We start from the raw sequence: 19,600 nt of genomic DNA, 5'->3' as shown, positions 1-19,600 counted from the left end.
AAATTAATTATTTGTATGAGTCATGTAAATGATGCCCCCCAACCAAAAAGTGGACTATTCCAAATAGGTGGCAAGTAGAAGTACTGACGGTAAAGTGAACAGAAGATGATAAGCAGAAAGAATGGCAACGGCTCCCTCAACCAATTATTAGGAACAAAATAACGTTCATAGCCCGGTATATCACAGCTAAACGTTTTGTGTTAAGTCATGAATGCATATATACATCAAGTTTGAACTGGGGAAACATAACAAATTCCATCAAAGGTTTTTTACCGAAAAAAATACGTTTAGTCAGACTATCAGTATCATACTAAAGAATGTCAAGGCGTTGTATTTATGAATTTAATTATAATATTGTGGCTTTCTGTTCTTTAAATCCGTGAAATGTAATGTAATGAGCATTTCAGCAGATATGATTGGTTTTCTGTAATAAAATGACAATGTTTAATACTGTGATGATGATCGCGTGACCTTGCAAAGCTCGCGGGTTCACTTGCCGCCTTTAAGAGAGCGCCGGTTACAAAGTATTCCTCACAAATACTGTTTTGTTAGATAAAACGTACGTATAAGGAATGTTTTTAGACTTTTAATAGTCACTTTACTATTTTTGCCAGAGTGTACCAACAGACATTCCACCGCTTACCTTACGCGCTCAGCTAACGTTAATTATTTTACCTCAGAGAAACGATAGCCAGTGGCTAAAAGCTAAACTGGAGGGTTCACAGGACAGTAAATAACTTGTGTTGCTTCAATATGCTGTAATGCCTAATAACAACTTTATATTTCAATGTTCTATATCACAGTTGTTCTTTTAGGATGTCAGTGGCAACCACAAGATGTTAGACTCAGAAGAAGGCGTTTCGTCGGTGGATAACCTGTTTTATGACGGGCCAGTAATTCATAAAGTGTGAGTAGGCCTTTACACATTATATCTGATCAGAGCCACGCCAGATGTCTGAGAATGAATAAATCGAGAAACTGGTTATTTCTATGACTCTGTTCAGGAAACCATTATGTCAGGGACAGGGCACCTGGACATTTGATGCTCCACCCTCATTATCACAAATACCTGCAACACAAGACATCCAGGGAGAGGCAGCACACCTTTTCTCAAGTAGTGAGTCCTGTTTCGTTTTAAGCTAAAATAAGATTATAGGTTTGGGTAGTTGCAGCATATCATGTCCTTTTTTTTCATCTATTTAAAATCTTTAATTAAAAATGTTTTTAAAATGTATTTTTTAAAAATTTACCTAAAATCATGAGATGTATATATGTATCTCAAATTTATTCACTTCCATCAAGATATATATGCAGTATACATATGCATATTACATTTTATATATATAAAAAATGACACAACCTAAAATCATGATGTGTGTGTGTGTGTGTACATTTAGGTGGAGTCTTCAAAATTTATTTAATTTGTGTGTGATTGTGAATGTATGCATATAGAAATAGTAGGGCTGTCGATTAAAACTTTTAATCTAATTAATTACATGATGTCGATTAATTAATCGCAAAATAAATTGTGTGAATAATAAATAAACTGTGAAAATACCCACAAAAGATTACTTAAAGCTATTTTTGTGTTAAAGTGCCCCTATTATGGGTTATGAAAGGTTCATATTTTGGTTTTGGGAGTCCCCAACAACAGATTGATATGCATACAAGGTCAACAAACACTTTCATTTTCATATAATATCCATTTATTTTTACCTGCTTCGCTCAACTATTCATTTTTCCAAACCCCTCCATGCATATGTTTGTATTTTTATTTATATATATAAATAATAATAATAATAGCGATTAATCGTTTGACAGCACTAATTTAAACTCATGATTTTCGGGACAAAACTCAGCCCTCGTGATATTGCTCTTGCTGCTCGTGTGATATATCCAGTGCATTAACTGCGTTAAAATATTTTAATTGAGTTATTTTTTCATAACTAATTAAGTTAGCGCATTAAACTGACAGCCCATATATATATAATACACACACACACACACACACACACACACATACATACTGTTGTGGTCAGAATTGTTCCTTGGTAATCCTTATTCCATATTTATCCTTGGTAAATATGAACAAAGAGACTTGTGAAAGTAAATTTGCATTGTTAATCCTGTTGATCTTTTATTTGAAAAAATTACAAAATTCTAATCTTTCATTGGAGAATTTAAAATGGGGGGAAATCTCATTATGAAGTAAAAGTTTTTCTCTAATACACGCTGGCCACAAATTAATGGTACCCTTTTATTCAATACTTTTTGCAACCTCCTTTTGCCAAGATAGTCTTAACTTACAATGCCTGATGAGTTTGGAGAACATCTGAGGTCAGAGGTCAGAGACCATTCCTTCAGACACACCAGACCTTTTAGATTCCCAGCTCCATGTGGGTGCTTCTCCTCTTCAGTTCACCACTCATTTTCTATAGGGTTCAGGTCAGGGAAGAACAGGGGCCATGACAGAACATTCGTTTTGTGCTCAGTGACCCATTCTTGTTTTGATTTTGATGTTTGTTTTTGGATCATTGTCCTGTTGTAAGATCTAACTTTGGCCCATTATAAGATTTCTAGCAGGGACAGTCAGTTTTTTAATTTTTATGTCTTGGTATTTGATTGAATCCATGAATGATGCCATGTATCTGATTTACAAGACCTCTGGCAGAAAAATGGGCCCACAGCATTAAATATATAGAAGTACTGTATGTTTCATTGTACACATGAGGTACTTTTTATTCCTGTGGGCACCAAACCAATCTTGAGTGTCTGCTGCTAAAAATCTCATTTTTTAGTTTCATCTGACCATAACACCTACTCCCGTTTGAAGTTCCAGTAGTTTCTGGAAACTGAATATGCTTTTCTTGAAACTCTCCCAAACAACTTGTGGTGATATAGGTGCTGTTTGATATTATTTGAAGCTTTCCGACCCCAAGACTCAACTATTTTCCTCAATTCTTCAGATGTTATCCATGGAGAGTCTTTGGCAACTATCCTCCTCACCTTGCATTAAGACAATATAGACACACGTCCTCTTCCAGGCTGATTTGTGACATTTTTAATGCTTTAACTCTTTTCTTACAGCCACTTTCTAATTTGTGAAACTTAATCTTTTGCTGCACATAAGAACTATTTTCTGTGGGGCTTCTTTTTTTTTTCATTGTTATGGATGATGGAATTTGGCCTTTGTGTCACCTCATATTTATACTCCTGTGAAATAGAAAAGTCATGGTTGGTTAATTTCATGTTCCTAGTAACCCCGGTGTGCTAAAAAAAAAAAAAAGTAAATATAAATGGGAATATGCTTGAGATATTGTACCAATAATTCTGGCCATTGTGTATTACAGAAAAAATATTTATTTCACATTGTGATTTTCCCCCACTTTCATTTTTTTAATTTTAATTAAAGCTTAGATTTTTTATTTTTTTTGTATTTTCTGAATGAAAGATCAAATGGATAAACAATGCAGATTTATTTTCACAGCCTTTGATCATATTCACCAAGGGTACCAACAATTCTGACCACAAATTTCTTTAAAAAAAAAAAAAAAAATGCGACCTAAAATTGTGATGTCTTATTGCTACAGGTATATATTGCATGAATTTATATGAAGAGCGTGACTTTTTATTTCATTTCTCATTTATGAAGGTTGCTCTCAGATATCAAAGAAATTTCTGCCTCCAGCACAACCTACTCACAATCCCATCGCAAGTGTCCAGCGGCAGACTGTGAAATCACATGAGCTGGAGGAATCTGTTTTGTGGACCCATGAACCTTTTAGAGAAAGAGATCAAGCTGTCGACCGGGCGGGTTTTGTGGAAGCAAGGCCTTTACCTACTGCCAGTGCTCCTCCCTTCAAGACTCGGTACGGTTTGCTACATCTTGATTGAGTTAACAAAATTTTCTGATGTAACAAGCAGTTCTTTGTGTTTGAAATGGATATTGGCAGTAGAACAATAAGTGGGTAAACAGACTGGATTCTATTGTAAACCTAGGTTGTTCAGAGCTCCCACTAGAAGGATCTCAGGGAATGATGAGGACGGTATCCCAAATCAGATGATGTCAGCAACAAATCACACAGGTTTCCTTGGTCCAGTTGCCATGACAACCACCGGTCCGCAGACTACACATGTTGTTGCTACCTGTAGTCCCTTTATTGACTTGGGCCAAACAGAACAACCATGCGATGTACCTTCACAAACAAACCATAATCTCCATTTTGGTTTCAGACCTGCAGAATTTGAAGGTAATATAATAATGTAGCACTATTAGTTAACTGGAATGTCATGATATAGAGTTAGCCCAAGTTGGAAGAAATTTAACCAGCTATTCTACCTGTTAAAAAGTTAAATCTCTGTACTTTTTAATGCCGGGTACACACTGCATGATTTTAGCCCCGATTTTCACTCAAATGCCCAAAATCAATGGCAAATTAGTGCTTGATTGTGAGTGACAATCGCTTGTTGTGTAGTGTGTGTTATAAAAGACTCAATCTTAGAGAAGCGCCGATTCATTGCTGATGCCTATTAGATACTAAAAACAGAAACATTTCACATACAGATGACAACATTGCCAAGATATTGTCAAAGATCCCCATGAGGTGCTGTATGGGGCTTAAATCAAACTTCACTCACGCAAACATACATGAAACACTTGCATACATATGAAACAGTCACACATACATGTATACTACTAACTGCTCAAACAAATATATATGAAATGCATGCACACACACACAAACTCTCCGCACACATACACATATGAGACGCGCACAAACACATACAAACTCTTCGCGCACATACGAGACGCGCACAAACACACAAACTCTTCGCGCACAAATACATTGTATGGGATACATGATTCTCAGTATAAACGGAAGTCATTTCAGTGTAAACGGATTTGCAGATTGATTCTCCCTTGGTAGTAATATTTTTTTTAAACAGACTGGAATCTATTATTTCTCACTCAGGTTGTTGAATTTTTGCCTACACAGAAGTAGGCTCAGCCATGTCTAGGCTCTGCCCCTGTAGCCATTCGTTAGTCTGTTTGTCTAAAGAGAAATTTATGAAATATAGTTGCAATAAACACGTTAGAATCCATACAACTGTAGCAGTGGAGGACTGTTATTATGCTGTGCGGAACTGGGAAACAACTGATGATGGCACGGTTTAATGTTTGTTTGACCAATCAGCAGAAAGGGGCGTTTCTTTCCTGCCCATACGCAGGGATCGAATATTCAAAATATTGAAAAATAAAAAACGAATGGATGGAATATACCCTGATTCTGTCCAATACTAGTCTGTTTAAAAAAACGCTACTACCAATCAGAGAGAATAAAGCCCCAAATCCGTGAGACATAATATTATTATTCTTTTATCATTATTCTTTTGTTTTTATTCAGCCATTATCAGTCTTTATACTGGCAATAAAACGTTTACCAAGCCACATCGCTTCAATCCCAGTATACATTTACACAACTATTATCAAAAGTATTTCTAAATAAATACAACAAAACATTTCTTGCGACCTTATGTGAAGTATTATGACAAAATGCATTATGAAGAAGAATTGGACCTGTTCTGCAGCTGCATTAGAGCTAACATTAGCATCATGCTACATAAGACAATTTCTGAGATTAATAGTACACTTTTACTCAGAACTCACTTCAAACCACCATCGAGTGTTTGTAATAACTTCCTTTTGCGATCACATGTGGAATTTGGTCATTTACTGTTGTTAAAATATGCTATTTATAGCCTTTTATATCGCTGCACAAATTAGCATTTCAGATGTACACATTCAGCTTAGAAAATCGCATACAAACCATATCTATCGTAATTGTGTGTATTATCACTAATTCCATTCAAAAAGTGAAACTTGTATATTATATTCATTCATTACACACAGACTGATATATTTCAAATGTTTATTTCTTTTAATTTTGATGATTATAACTGACAACTAAGGAAAATCCCAAATGCTATTTTGCATTTTCAAAATAGCCCACTTGTGCCGTTACCCTGGCAACACTGGTCCGCTGTACCCTCATCACACAATGATAGATAACCTTCCGTGCTGCGATGATGGGAAGAAGTTGGGGTCAAACCTTATCAAACGATTAATTTGCGTTAAAATATTAACGCGTTAAATTTTTTTGATTAATCGCATGCGTTAACGCGTTAACGTTGACACCCCTAATATATATATATATAAATAATTTTGAAAAATAAATAAATAAATGCGAGCGCGGCTCAAACATCTATTAACAAATGTATGTGTTTATTTTAGCACTTCCGTCAGTGAACACGGCAACACGAAGCCTGTAAAACACTAGGCTATCAAAGCAATAATACAGTTAAATAAGAAAGTGGCCTAAATAATTCGTAACAACTTCAATCACATGCTGGATAATCTGCGTTGGCCTGACATACTACGTGTATGTCATATGTGTATGTGCACGAAGAGTTTGTGTGTTTGTGCGCGGTGAGTTTGAATGTGTGTGTGTGCGTCTCATATGTGTATGTGCGTGGGGAGTTTGTGTGTGTTTGTGCACGTCTCATAAGAGTATGTGCGTGGAGAGTTTGTGTGTGTATGCATTTCATATATATTTGTTTGAGCAGTTAGTAGTATACATGTATGCCGGGGCCCAGACCATTAGGGGGCCCCAAATTACGACTTTGGTTATTTTTTTATTTGAGCATGTCTTCTAGCACTTTAAAGGACAGATACACCTTGCCAATTTGCCAATTTTTTTGTATGGCTGTTCATAATATTTTTTTATTAAATGTGACCAAATTTCATTGTGAATGAATGACATTCTTGAACTCACCCGCATGCGCAAAAGAACAACAAGACGGCATGAAGTGCGCTGTCATACGGAAGTAAACATGGAGGCCACTGAATTTTAATAGTTTACCCTAATTTTATGCGTTTACTCTTTCATTTATAAGCTGACGTGCCACGAAAGCCAGCAAATTCGTGAGTAGGCTACAGGGTTTTCGCGGGTCCTTAAAAAGTCTTAAAACGTCTTAAATTGTGCAAGAAAGTCTTGATTATGATTTCAAGAGGTCTTAAATTTGGGTACAGACCAAAATCACGATGCAGCTTAATGTGACGATTAAACTTCAAAATAAATATGAGCGCTGCACGTTTCAAAGTCCGGTGCTGCTTTGTGTTCTGCTGTTACCGCGGAAACCGTTCGAAAGCGCCTCCTGCTGGCAGAGAATGAATGTGCATGTTCAATAAGGCTGTTGTTGTGAGTAGTGTATTCATGCAATACCGGAGGCTGTAGTTTCAGAACCGGATTTCTAGGACCCTATATTTTTATTTATTTTTTAATTTTTTTAATTATTTTATTTATTTTTTGTATGTATCTATTATGTCAGGTCTTCCAGCCAGTTCTATCAAACCTTTACAATTAATCCAGAACGTGCAGCAAGATTAATTTTTAATGAGCCAAAAATAATGTAAGAAAGAATGAAGAACATCACTTCTCTGTTTATCAATTTGCACTGGCTACCAATAGCTACGACCACTAGCTCTGCACCCCTTTACCTAAATTAATTACTTCAGACTTATGTGCCTCTAGAAGCTTACGTTCTGCAAGTGAACGACACATTATTGTTCATCCCAAAGAGGCACAAAATCACTTTCACAGACTTTTACATTAACTGTTCCCTCCTGGTGGAATGACCTGCCCAACTCAATCCCAGCAGCTGAGTCCATCTTCAAGAATCAGCTAAAAACACATCTCTTCTATCTTTATTTGACCCTCTAACTCTAGCACTCTCTATTCTAATTCTATTCTTTAAAAAAAAAAAAAAAAACTTTGCTATGCATATCATTGCTCTTTTGTTGATTTTGATTGCTTCCATTGTCCTCATTTGTAAGTCGCTTTGGATAAAAGCATCTGCTAAATGACCAAATATTAGTGGCTCATACTATTTTATAGCACTTGCTATTCAATTCTGTATATTATTATTTTTTAAGGAATTATGTAGTTGTTTAATTGTATACACTTAATTATTGTCCTAACCAACTTCTAACCCTAAACATACCTGTTGGTAACCCTCTTGAAATATTTAACCTAATTTATTTCAATATATTCTATATATTCTGGTTTTAAATTCAGTTTTCTTGGAAAGAAAGACTTGTGTCTGTGAGAGACTTCAGTTCATTAGCTGCAGCGCTTCACGTCTGATGTGTGACAAACTTAAAGTGCAGTAAATGGTAAAACACTTGTGGTACAAATTGGTGTGATTATTAGTACTTTAATAAATGTAAAATAATTTGAATACAAATACTAATTTACAACATCCAGCATCACAATGAACTGTTTTGCACAGCTAAAAAGGCTAAATGGAGATTGCTGACTCCCCCTCAAACGGTTCACGCTAGCTCTTACATTAAAAATAAGATGGAAAGATAAAAAATGAATAGTTTCCATGGATCTAGTCTTTGCATCTGTTTGTTTAATGTTTGAATCAGGTCTCCTCTGTTGGAGTAGATAGCGCTGTCCCAAAAAATAGTGTCCTAGAACTGCAGCCTCTGGTATTGCAGGAACATTAGGTTTTTTGTTCAGACCAATGTGAAAATCGACTCATGTTTTTACCCTGCAAACACGCAGAGCTGTAAATGTGAACTGGTGGGTCAATAAGAAGATAATTCATTATAAAAATCTAAAAAGTAAAATGTGTTTATGTTATTTAATTAATATAATAATTTATTGATAATAATTGTTTAAATTAATGTAATAATTAATATTTTTGACTCATCCATTTTCTTAAAAAATGGTTTAAAGGGTGAAATGTGAAGTGTATCATTTTATAAAACTTTTTGTTTTCCTGAAAACTTGTATCTGAACTGTAAATCATCCTTTTTTACAGTCATTTTACAGTTTAATAGTTTACCATAGACATTGCCCTACCCTGCTCATATGGTATTAATTTTATTTGTGCAGGTCTTAAAAAAGGTCTTAAAGTCTTAAATTTGAGCTTAAAAATCCTGCAGAAACCCTGGGCTATAAGGAGGACGAAGATGAGAAGAAACAGAGCAAAGTTTTTAAATACAGTACGACCTCTTATGTTTAGCTTGTAGAGCTGTCACTGTAATAAACCGTAAAACAACACCACTGCCTCTCCCTGACTCCCTTCTGCAACTTTCTGTCATGTTTAGCCAGTGACCAAAGAACTACTGATATGTAAAATCTTTGAAGTGACTCCCGACAGCGTGGAATACAAAAGTATGTCAAAATACCCGTTTTGGCCGCCTCAAAAACAATTTATTATCTGACAATTTAAAATCCTCAACAAGGCAGCCCAAACGATGTAACAGGCAACGTGATGTCTGGCCCTCCCACCCCCAAAAGTTCATTAGAGTTTTCCCTATTTTCCTTGCTTTTATTCACTTTATTCGAATTAGCGGCAAATCGGCATCAGTAGAATAAATTGACAACAACAAAACAGTACGACAAACTCACTTAGGTTATATTAAACATAGAATGTTTACACAGAATGTTTAACATAGAATGTTTAATATATTAACAAAGCGAATACAAACACCATGCTATCAGGCCTAATATAAAATAAATAACTTACACAAAGTTTAAATATAAAACACTGAAAATCAGCAAACATTATTAACAAATTCATTTGGTGGAACCAAATAAATATCAGCTTATTTGGTGGAACCAAATAAATAAACAAATGTTAAAAAAGCTTCCAAAATCAACTTAGATAAACGGCAAAAGTCAAAAGGCCTTCCAAAGTCTAAAATATTTTTAAAGCAGGCGCTTTTATATTTCGTTTCGAAACTTCCAACTTCCTTGTCTTTCTCACCTCACTTGTCAGCTCGACTCACTCTCCTCATGTGATAAATGAAATCCGACTCCTGCAGCTGATCTGAGATGCGACTATTGTTCGGCACACTGCATTGTTCAAAGTAAAAAGAAAAAACTTTGATGTTTTAATAAATAAAAAAAGGAAATTTCTCTGGCATTTCGTTCTTTTTGCTGTATCGAAAACTTAGGCTACCGAACCGTGACACCATGTGTCCTATCAAAATGAACTCACTGCTCTTGACTGAATAACTTATGATTAATCCATAGCCTATTCCATAAATACAGTGAAGAATATGCAATGTTATTTTACATTTGATTATTTAATTTCTGTACTTGAACACCTACAAATCTAAAAACCCAAAACATCTTTAATTTGTATCTTCGTTCTATTTATTTGTGCTATTGCTTGTAATTTGTTCTTCTTAATTTACTGACTGTTCACTTTTAATAATGTTTGAACTTTATATTTGTTAGTAGTTTTTGCTGTGTTAGTGAAATTGGAATTGTGAATTGTAAAATTTAACTGGTATAGGCCTATCATTTTGGTGTTATTTAAGCTTATTTATTATAATACAAGATAACGGGTCGAAAACAATTATAACTTTTTTTACAACAAAGTTAGGCTACTTTAAATAATATAAATATTAACAGATAAATTATTTAAATTTCTTATACTTATTCCGTTTCTTTCAATTTCTTAAGCATTAAAAGAAAAAGAAAAAATTCACCTGGAAGAAGGGGGCCCAAATTTCTGTCTTGCATACACCCCTTAAAACTCTTCATGGCACCCCTGCATGTATGTGTGACTGTTTCATATACAGTCATGGCCAAATATGATCAAAGAAGGCTCTGAAAATAAACCTGCATTATTAATCCTTTTGATCTTTTGTTTAAAAAAATCACAAAAATCTAACATTTCATTGAACTAAAACAATTGAAAATGGGGGAAAATCTCATTATGAAATTGTTTTTCTAAAATACACGTTGGACACAATTAATGGTACCCCTAGAAATTCTTATAATATATTTCTGAAGTATATTCCCATTCATATTTACAATTTTGAGCACACCAGCGTGATTATGAACATGAAATTATCCAGCCATGGCTTCCTGTTTCACAGAAATGTAAATAGGAGGGAAAACCAAAACCCAAATTTGGTTTCACAATGAGTTAAACCAAAGAATATAGTTCTGATGTGCAGCAAAAGATAATTGAGCTTCACAAATTAGTGAAGTGGCTTTAAGAAAAGAGTTTGAGCAGTGAAAATTCCCATTTCCACCATCAGGGCAATAATTAAGAATTTCCAATCAACATAAAATGTTAGGAAACTGCCTGGAAGAGGACATGTGTCTATATCGTCCTAATGCACGATGAGAAGGAGAGTTTGAGTGGCTAAAGACTCTCCAAGGACCACAGCTGGAGAATTGCAGAAAATAGTTGAGTCTCGGGGTCAGAAAACCTTAAAAAAAAAAAAAGAAAAAAAAAAAAGTCAAACAGCCCCTACATCACCACATTGTTTGGGAGGGTTTCAATAAAAATTCTCCTAGCTCATCCAAAAACAAACTCCAGCATATTCAGTTATCAGACACGACTGGAACTTCAAATGGGACTGGCTTCTATGGTCAGATGAAACTAAAAAATGAGCTTTTTAGCAGCAAACACTCAAGATGGGTTTGGATAAAAAGTACCCCATGTGTACAATGAAATATACTGCTGTATTTTTGATGTTGTGAGCCTATATTTCTGCTGGAGGTCCTGGACATCTTGTTTAAACACATGGCATCATGGATTCTATCAAATACCAACAGATAAAAAATCAATCAGTGACTGACTCTGTTAGAAATCTTATAATGGGCCATGTTTGGATCTTCCAACCATACAATAATCCAAACACAAACCTCAAAATCAACACAAAAATGGGTCACTGGGCACAAAACCATTCCAGTCCTCTGACCTGAACCCTATAGAAAATGAGTGGAGTGAACTGAAGAGAAGAAGCACCGTCATGGAGCTCAGGGCTCGCAAAATCACTAGCCCGATGTCCCGGGGCTATTGTGTTTTCCAGTCGAGCTACCAAAATGTATCACTGCCCTGCCCGATGGGCTACCTTAAATACCCCAGACAGCAACATAGTTTTGGCCCAGATTCAGCCCACATCTGGCCCGTGTGAAATCCATGCGGGCCAGATGTGGGCCGGATCTGGGCTGACACTGCTTGCTGTCTGGGACAGATCTCGGTCCTTAAAAACTCTTAAAGTGAGTTATATCAAACTTAAGGCCATAAAAAGTTGTAAATACGTTAAATGGTATAAGAAATGTCTTAATTATCATTTCTAGAGGTCTTACAGTTGGGGACGGAAAGACAAGAGTCGCGATACGGCAGGATTAAACTTCAAAAGGCAATGATGTCATTGAATAAATATGAGCGCTGCATGTTTCAAGTCAAAACGCGGCGTGGATGTCTTTATGTGAATGTATTTGAAGGGAACCGACTGTCCTCAGAAACGTGTCGTTGGCATTTCAATTTCATTTTACCTATAATTCCCACGGAGCTGCTTTGTGTACAGCGTTTCCGGGAAAACCGCAATATTTCAGCACTCCTAAAGCGCCACTTCGTGGCAGAGAATGAATTTGCATTTCCAAATAGCCTTTCTTGCTGTTTATGGTCAGATCAATGCAAATATCACATTTTTACGAAGCAAACACATAGAGTTGTAAATGAGAAAGAAGTTAATGTGCCTTCTAAAAATGTAAACAATTAAGACAGTAATATTTATACGTTTTAAATTAACATAATCATTTATATGCTTGATTTATCCCTTTTCATAAAAATGGTATATAGCCTGAAATGCTGTTAAATGTGAACCTGTATCTGAACTGAAAATCATGTAATTTTATGGCTCAATACTGTATGTTACCATAGACATTGTCCAACCCCGCTCATACTGTGTTCATTTTACTTGTGCAGCTCTTAAAATGGGTCATAAATTGCCTTAAATTTATTTTTAAAAATTCTGCAGATACCCTGTAAATAGTGAAATAAGATTCCTTCCTTCATATTTGTTGATATTTGTGTATTGAAAATATTTTTGATTTGACATTTAAACTCCTATCTGATTTTCTATATTTAAAAAAAAAAAAAAAGGTATTTTTTTAATTTGGGCTAGTTAAATTAATTTCCGGGCTACCAAAATCTGAAGAATACCTGCCCGAAGGGCTACCAGGGATTTTGAAATTTTGCGAGCCCTGGAGCTGGGAATCTAAAGGGTCTGGAGTGATTCTAGATGAAAAAAATGGTCTCTGATCTCTTGTCAGGTGTTTTCTATCCTCATCAGGCATTATAGGAGAAAATTTAGAGCTGTTAAACTTGCAAATGGAGGTTTCAAAAAGTATTGAATAAAAGGGTACTGTTAATTGTGGCCAATGTGTATTATAGAAAAACATTTATTTCATAATGATATTTCCCCCCATTTTAAATTCTTATTCTCTAATGAAAGGTTAGATATTTTTTTTAAAGAAAAGATTAAAAGGATTAACAATGCAGATTAATTTTCACAGCCGCCTTTGATCATATTTACCAAGGGTGTCAATACTTTTGGCTATGACTGTGTGTGTATGCAAGTGTTTCATGTATGTTTGCGTGAGTGAGGTTTGATTTAAGCCCTGTATGGCGCCTCATAATCCCCTGTCACACGGCTCTGCAAAAATGATTTAAAACACCGTTATGCATGCCAGGCCAGTAGTTGACAATGTCACTTTGCCTGTGCACATATACATTTCTATTATATACACATAATACATTTGCACATTAAACATCATTATTTTCTCAAGTTTGCATTTTCATAATTTATATGGAGATAAGTATATAATTTTCAAAAACTTGTATGTTGAAACCCGTCTTTAAAAGTTTGCATTTTCAGGTCTCCAAAACGTTGTTGTTGTATAAACAAATGGCCAAAATGCTTAAAAAGTTTTCTGTTTTTAGTTTAAAATGGTGTCATAAACACTCTCTGCAGTGTTAAATGTTTTAACTGGAAATTGCATTGGCGATTGCCTACAGCCAATGAGAAAGCAAGATACAGGGCAAAGGAAATTTCAGGGGGAGAAGTCATTGACCTGCAACAAAACATCAGCAAGCATGGCTTCTCCAAGCAACCGTTCTCTCTTTCATATTTTTCTTTTCTTCTTTCTCCTTTTTCACTGCAAATCATCTTAAAGGCAATTTGTATTACAAGCTTGTGGGCTACAATTTTTACCAGAGAGAAATCCAGTCTCAAAATCTTACTTTTTTTTTTTTTCCCTTCATCACTTCATTTGTGTAAAACATAGTTTGTAGACCAGACTGAATTGTTGGCGAGTCTTCCTTTTCAATAGTTGTGTGACGTCTGACCCCTTGTCGGCAATTCTTTGTGTAGTGTGCACTCAACTGCAGCTAAATGGTACCCCAGACAATTGTGTGGTGTGAGAAGAACAACAATCTGACAACTTTGAAAATCATGTAGTGTGTCCGCGGCATAATAGAGCAAAATATGCATTCTTTAGGGCATATGCAAAAATTAGTTTTAAACTGAATATTTGGCATGTTAATATTGTTATTGTTTTTCAAGGGTCATCTGAAAAAGGAACACTACGTCCAGTCTCTGAAATTCGTATCCTTTTTGAAACCTCCTGAAATCAAAATAATAAGAGTTTTATGGCTTTGTGGTGTTTATTAGTGTTGATCTAATCTATAGTATATGCTAGTGTACTCTAAAAGCTGACAAAATTCATTTTTTGCAGATATTCACATTAAAAAATTTGAAAGATTCTCTTCTGGGAATATAGGATATTATATTGTTCAAAACATCCTGCCCAAACCCTGTTTCAGTAGGAAATATATTATCTTAGGAAGGAAATTTCAGAATTCATGGGGACTTTAAATTATTCCTTAAGTTGTTCAATGTACATTTATAACTTAGGACTGTGAATGACACATTTATTGTCACATTCATTGTTTTCCTTGATATTTGTGCAAGCTGCTAAATTCAGAAGTGTGTTTAAAGAATTCCCTTACTTCAACTATGTGCAGTCCTGTGCACTGGATGATGTAAATCTCTAGCATTTATATCTATTTAATTTAAAGTTCATAAACACAGTGTGCAGCATATTATTGCTCTATTTCAGGTTCTGTACACAAATAAAAATTTTGTTGCCTGTGCTCCCACGGGCTCTGGGAAGACTGTGCTCTTTGAGCTGGCCATTGTTCGACTACTGATTGAGGCTTCAGACGCCTGGCACAATGTCAGAGCTGTGTACAGTGAGTTACAATTATAGCAGTTATTATTTGAGCTTAATAATTATGTTTTTTCTTTAGACTTTTCATTCACTAATTCATAACAAATACTGTTTGACATTTTATGCTTCAGTGGCACCGATTAAGGCTCTTTGCAGTCAGCGTTTTGAAAACTGGAAACAGAAGTTTGGACCCCTTGGACTAAATTGCAAAGAGTTAACTGGAGACACTGAGATTGATGACATTTTTGAAATCCAGGATGCTCATCTGATTTTTACAACTCCTGTAAGTTGCCACATAAAATAGAGTCTAAACATAAAACATCTTTCCAACAAGTGTGAAAGTGTTTTCCCTTTCAAAGGAAAAATGGGACAGCATGACAAGGAGGTGGAAGGATAACTGTTTATTGCCATCTGTTAGTCTCTTCCTCATTGATGAGGTCTGATTTCTTTACTCCAACGTAATCGTTAATACCAGTATTTAAAAACAGATGGCAGTGTTTTGTTAATGAACAACATATTTTTGTCTACATACCCTCTCTAGATACATGTGGTCAAAGACAAAACCCGTGGAGCCACTCTTGAAGTTGTGGTCAGCAGAATGAAAACCATGCACTCGTATCAACTGGCTGTAAATCCAGAATCAAAGGCATCAACGAGATTTGTGGCTGTCTCAGCTACCATCCCAAACATCCGGGACGTAAGTTGTTTGAGGAAGTACCAAAGAGATTAATCTCTTTTCAGGTTAATTTAGATTATTCCTGTGCTGTTCTTTACCGTTTCAAAGATATCTGAATGGCTTTCGGATGAGTCAGGGCCTGCCACTTGTTTGGAGATGGATGAGTCTTACAGGCCTGTGAAACTGAGGAAAGTGGTGCTTGGGTTCCCCTGTGGAGGTAATCAGAATGAATTCAAGTTTGATCTTTCTCTCAACTACAAAATGGCCAACATTATTCAGACCTACTCAGATCAAAAACCAACCCTTGTGGTAAGTGAATCTTTGTGAATGCAAATGTGTTGGCTTGTGTATTTTAAAATAAAATAAAAAATCATATATGTAATGCATTTGTCTAAATTTAACAGTTTTGCTCCACAAGAAAAGGAGTTCAACAGTCTGCTTCTGTTCTTGCCAAGGATGCCAGATTCATTATGAGCCTTAACCATAAACAAAGGTACTATAGTCACATTACATAGACTATATATAGGAGCATGTTGTGGTTGAACTACCAAAGATGAAGATGCTTTGCAAGATCTGAACTGTATTTTTATCTCTTTGTATATCTCATTAACTCTTTCATAGACTGATGAAATATGCAAACTCTCTGCTTGATGCAAAGCTCAGAGGTGTGTACGTTAATTACTTATGCTGTTTGACATTCATGAATACATTGGTCACTGTTTTTTGAAGGTATACTAAATTTTGGGGGTTTTTTCTATACCTCTTCCAGATCTATTTATTTGTGGCATTGGATATCATCATGCTGGCATGGATGTGTCAGACAGGAAATTGATTGAAGAAGCATTTACTGTGGGTGACTTGCCAGTGTTATGTAAGTTCTGCAAATATGTTTTCACTCATTTAGTTTTGATTATTCAGTACATGATGTATTATAAAAAGCATATGAAAAAATAGGAAACCCCCCTTTTTCAGTTACAACCAGCACCCTTGCTATGGGTGTGAATCTGCCAGCCCACCTTGTGGTAATCAAATCTACATTGCACTATGTTGGTGGTGCATGTGAAGAATACAGTGAAGCTGACCTTTTACAGATGATTGGGAGAGCTGGCAGACCTCAGGTACTGCTAACACAATTCAGAGCGTGACTTTAGAAGTTGCCTCCTGGCCCAAAAGTCTTTATCTGTACAGGTTATAATCTAGAAACAAATTTACTATATTGTATTAAATCAAACCAACCTACAAGACATGCATTTATTATGTATAAAAACATGGTTAGATTTCAAGCACTCAGGTTAAATCTGAACTGGAAATACAAACATACAGCTGTTACAGTATTAAGATTGAGACCTCAGCACACACTGGATTTGGTTGTTGTTTAGTTTGATACAACAGCAACGGCAGTGATCATGACCCGATCTCAGACAAAGGACAAATACACACATTTCTTGAGTGGCATAGACAGCATAGAGAGCAGGTATAACACATTTTGTTCAGTCTCAGAAGGATTTTTATTTTCCCAAAACATATGATGTAGGCTAGTCTATTTATGTTTATGTGATGAATACAATAAAACGATTATTTTCAGCTTGCATACAAACTTGGTGGAGCACTTGAATGCAGAGATAGTTCTCCATACCATATCTGACGTGAACATGGCTCTAGACTGGATCCGCTCCACCTTCCTGTACATCCGTGCTTTGAAAAACCCCAAACACTATGGTAAATCCTAAACCTTAAATCCCAAACATCAAACATGCTGCTAGCTGTTCTATATTAGTCTCTCATATTTTGTCACAGGTTTTTCTCCTGAGCTTGACAAATGTGGAATTGAGACTAAATTACAAGGTATGAAAAAGTGAGTCAGTCATTTGAAAAATTGACTAGACTGTGCAGCTTGTTTTGTAAATATGATTTACGCTGTGTTTTAGAGCTGTGCTTGAAGAACCTCAACTCTTTGGCCTCTTTCAACCTGATTACCATGGATGAAGACATTAACATCAAGCCCACAGGTTACTGATGATGCTCTTTTTTTCAATTGAAATACATGAAGTTTAATTTAGCTCTCCTTTTCTCTTTTTATCAAATTTATCTTTGGTTGTAATGTCCATGTAAATGAAATGGTCATACACAGAGACTGGAAAACTCATGGCCAGGTACTGTGTTGCTTTTGACACTGTGAAGCAGTTCAGTATGGTGACCGGAACAGAGATGTTACCTGAGCTGGTAAGAAAGTGTTGTTGTTCTTGCAGCATTTTCTGATCCATTGATATTAACTGCGTCAGAACATTATATAACGATAAACACTTTTTCTCACTTTCTAGATTGAAATGATATCGAAGGGGAAAGAATTCAGTGACGTGCAGTTGAGAGTAAATGAAAAGAAAACCTTGAACATGTTGAACAAGGATAAGAACAGAACCACCATCAGGTCAAAGTTGTCTTCAGTTACCTAATACCCATATACTGTAAAATTATATTTTTTACATTTTTTGTAAGTTGTTAAAATAAAAAGATTTCTAGAGTATGTTTTACAATAATTTTTTTTTTGTAAAAAAATTTACAATTTCTGAGTGAAAATTGTTTCTAAACAATTTTATTTTTCTCGATGTAGCTAACATATTGAATAGGTAGACTAAATCATGTGAGTTGTAATATTTTCTATTTAGGTTTCCTATGGAAGGAAAGATCAAAAGTAATGACATGAAAGTAAATTGGTAAGGTTTTGCTATTACCTTTTGGATGTACAATTTTGCCTCTTGATTGCATGGCTTGCGTATTAGTTTTTTTTAATTTATGCATGTAGTTATCTTCTCATCCTAGTCTGATTCAAGCTCAGCTCGGCTGCATCCCCATTCAGGAGTTTGGACTCATACAGGACACTGGAAAAATATTCAGGAATGGAAATAGAGTCAGCAGATGTAGGTTACTTACATGTCTCTCTTTAAGCTTTTTCTCTCTCTGTCTGATGACATGACCATGAAATTGCAAATGTGCAATTCTTTCTTGTGCTATTTTTTACTTAGCATAGATTTAACAAAATGCTGCTTTTGATCTCTGCCAGATCTGACAGAGTTTCTCAGTCATCACTCCAAATCGAATTTCTCAGCTCGACTCAACTCTTTAATTCTGGCCAAATGTTTTCGAGCTAAACTGTGGGAGAACTCGCCTTACATCTCCAGACAGGTTGAGAGGATAGGTCAGGCAGCATCTCTAAAATTTTAAAAAGGCCTCCTTTAAAAATTTAGTGTATTTGTTATGTTAAATGTGTGTTTTTTGGGGGGGGTTTGTTTGTCTTATTTTTTAGGATTAACACTTGCCACTGCTATGGTGAATGCAGGGCTTACAACATTCAGCAAAATTGAGCAGACCAGTCCTAGAGAACTAGAGCTAGTAAGTCAAAATATCTTGCAAAATTTTTTTAGATGTTTAGAAAAACATTTATTCATGATTAAGTCTTTCTGTTGTTACAGTATTATTACATACTCTCTTTTTTTTGTTGTTGCCAGATTGTGAACCGACACCCACCATTTGGGAACCAGATTAAGGAAGCTGTCAGCAAACTTCCAAAATATGAAGTTACTTTGGAACAGGTAACATTTTATATATGTGTATATTTTTATTTTTATTTTTTATGTTGGACAACCTGCTATTCTCCATACAAAAATTATTTTAAACTGCCTATTGCTAATTCTTTTATAATTATTATGAATGCAGCTTTTTATGATAGACTACATGAGAAATTTGATTTGTACTTTTAAAATTTCCTGCAGTAATATCTACAGTTAACTAGTGAAGGCAAAAAGATAAA

At 35.4% G+C, this 19,600-nt stretch overlaps 1 protein-coding gene across 1 annotated transcript in view; it reads left to right on the top strand.

Annotated features, from left to right (window-relative positions):
- The first annotated feature begins 88 nt into the window (after positions 1 to 88).
- hfm1 (helicase for meiosis 1) overlaps positions 89 to 19,600 on the top strand; it is a 28,884-nt gene continuing 9,372 nt past the window's right edge. Inside the window, 27 exon segments of the mRNA XM_058758528.1 lie at positions 89 to 175; positions 804 to 907; positions 1,005 to 1,117; positions 3,653 to 3,869; positions 4,000 to 4,250; positions 14,450 to 14,491; positions 14,858 to 14,928; positions 15,006 to 15,138; positions 15,248 to 15,399; positions 15,476 to 15,553; positions 15,658 to 15,813; positions 15,901 to 16,101; positions 16,197 to 16,285; positions 16,414 to 16,457; positions 16,562 to 16,663; positions 16,765 to 16,910; positions 17,172 to 17,266; positions 17,378 to 17,511; positions 17,590 to 17,637; positions 17,721 to 17,801; positions 17,924 to 18,015; positions 18,114 to 18,220; positions 18,459 to 18,506; positions 18,613 to 18,710; positions 18,854 to 18,988; positions 19,097 to 19,182; positions 19,299 to 19,382. Coding sequence (XP_058614511.1) covers positions 837 to 907; positions 1,005 to 1,117; positions 3,653 to 3,869; positions 4,000 to 4,250; positions 14,450 to 14,491; positions 14,858 to 14,928; positions 15,006 to 15,138; positions 15,248 to 15,399; positions 15,476 to 15,553; positions 15,658 to 15,813; positions 15,901 to 16,101; positions 16,197 to 16,285; positions 16,414 to 16,457; positions 16,562 to 16,663; positions 16,765 to 16,910; positions 17,172 to 17,266; positions 17,378 to 17,511; positions 17,590 to 17,637; positions 17,721 to 17,801; positions 17,924 to 18,015; positions 18,114 to 18,220; positions 18,459 to 18,506; positions 18,613 to 18,710; positions 18,854 to 18,988; positions 19,097 to 19,182; positions 19,299 to 19,382 — 2,874 coding nt within the window. The 5' untranslated portion in view covers positions 89 to 175; positions 804 to 836.

Source organism: Onychostoma macrolepis, chromosome 02 (genome assembly GCF_012432095.1).
Source record: "Onychostoma macrolepis isolate SWU-2019 chromosome 02, ASM1243209v1, whole genome shotgun sequence".
In the NCBI taxonomy this organism is placed as follows: domain Eukaryota; kingdom Metazoa; phylum Chordata; class Actinopteri; order Cypriniformes; family Cyprinidae; genus Onychostoma; species Onychostoma macrolepis.
Note: the sequence above shows the minus strand (reverse complement) of the source record. Positions and strands in the feature narration are given on the sequence as shown.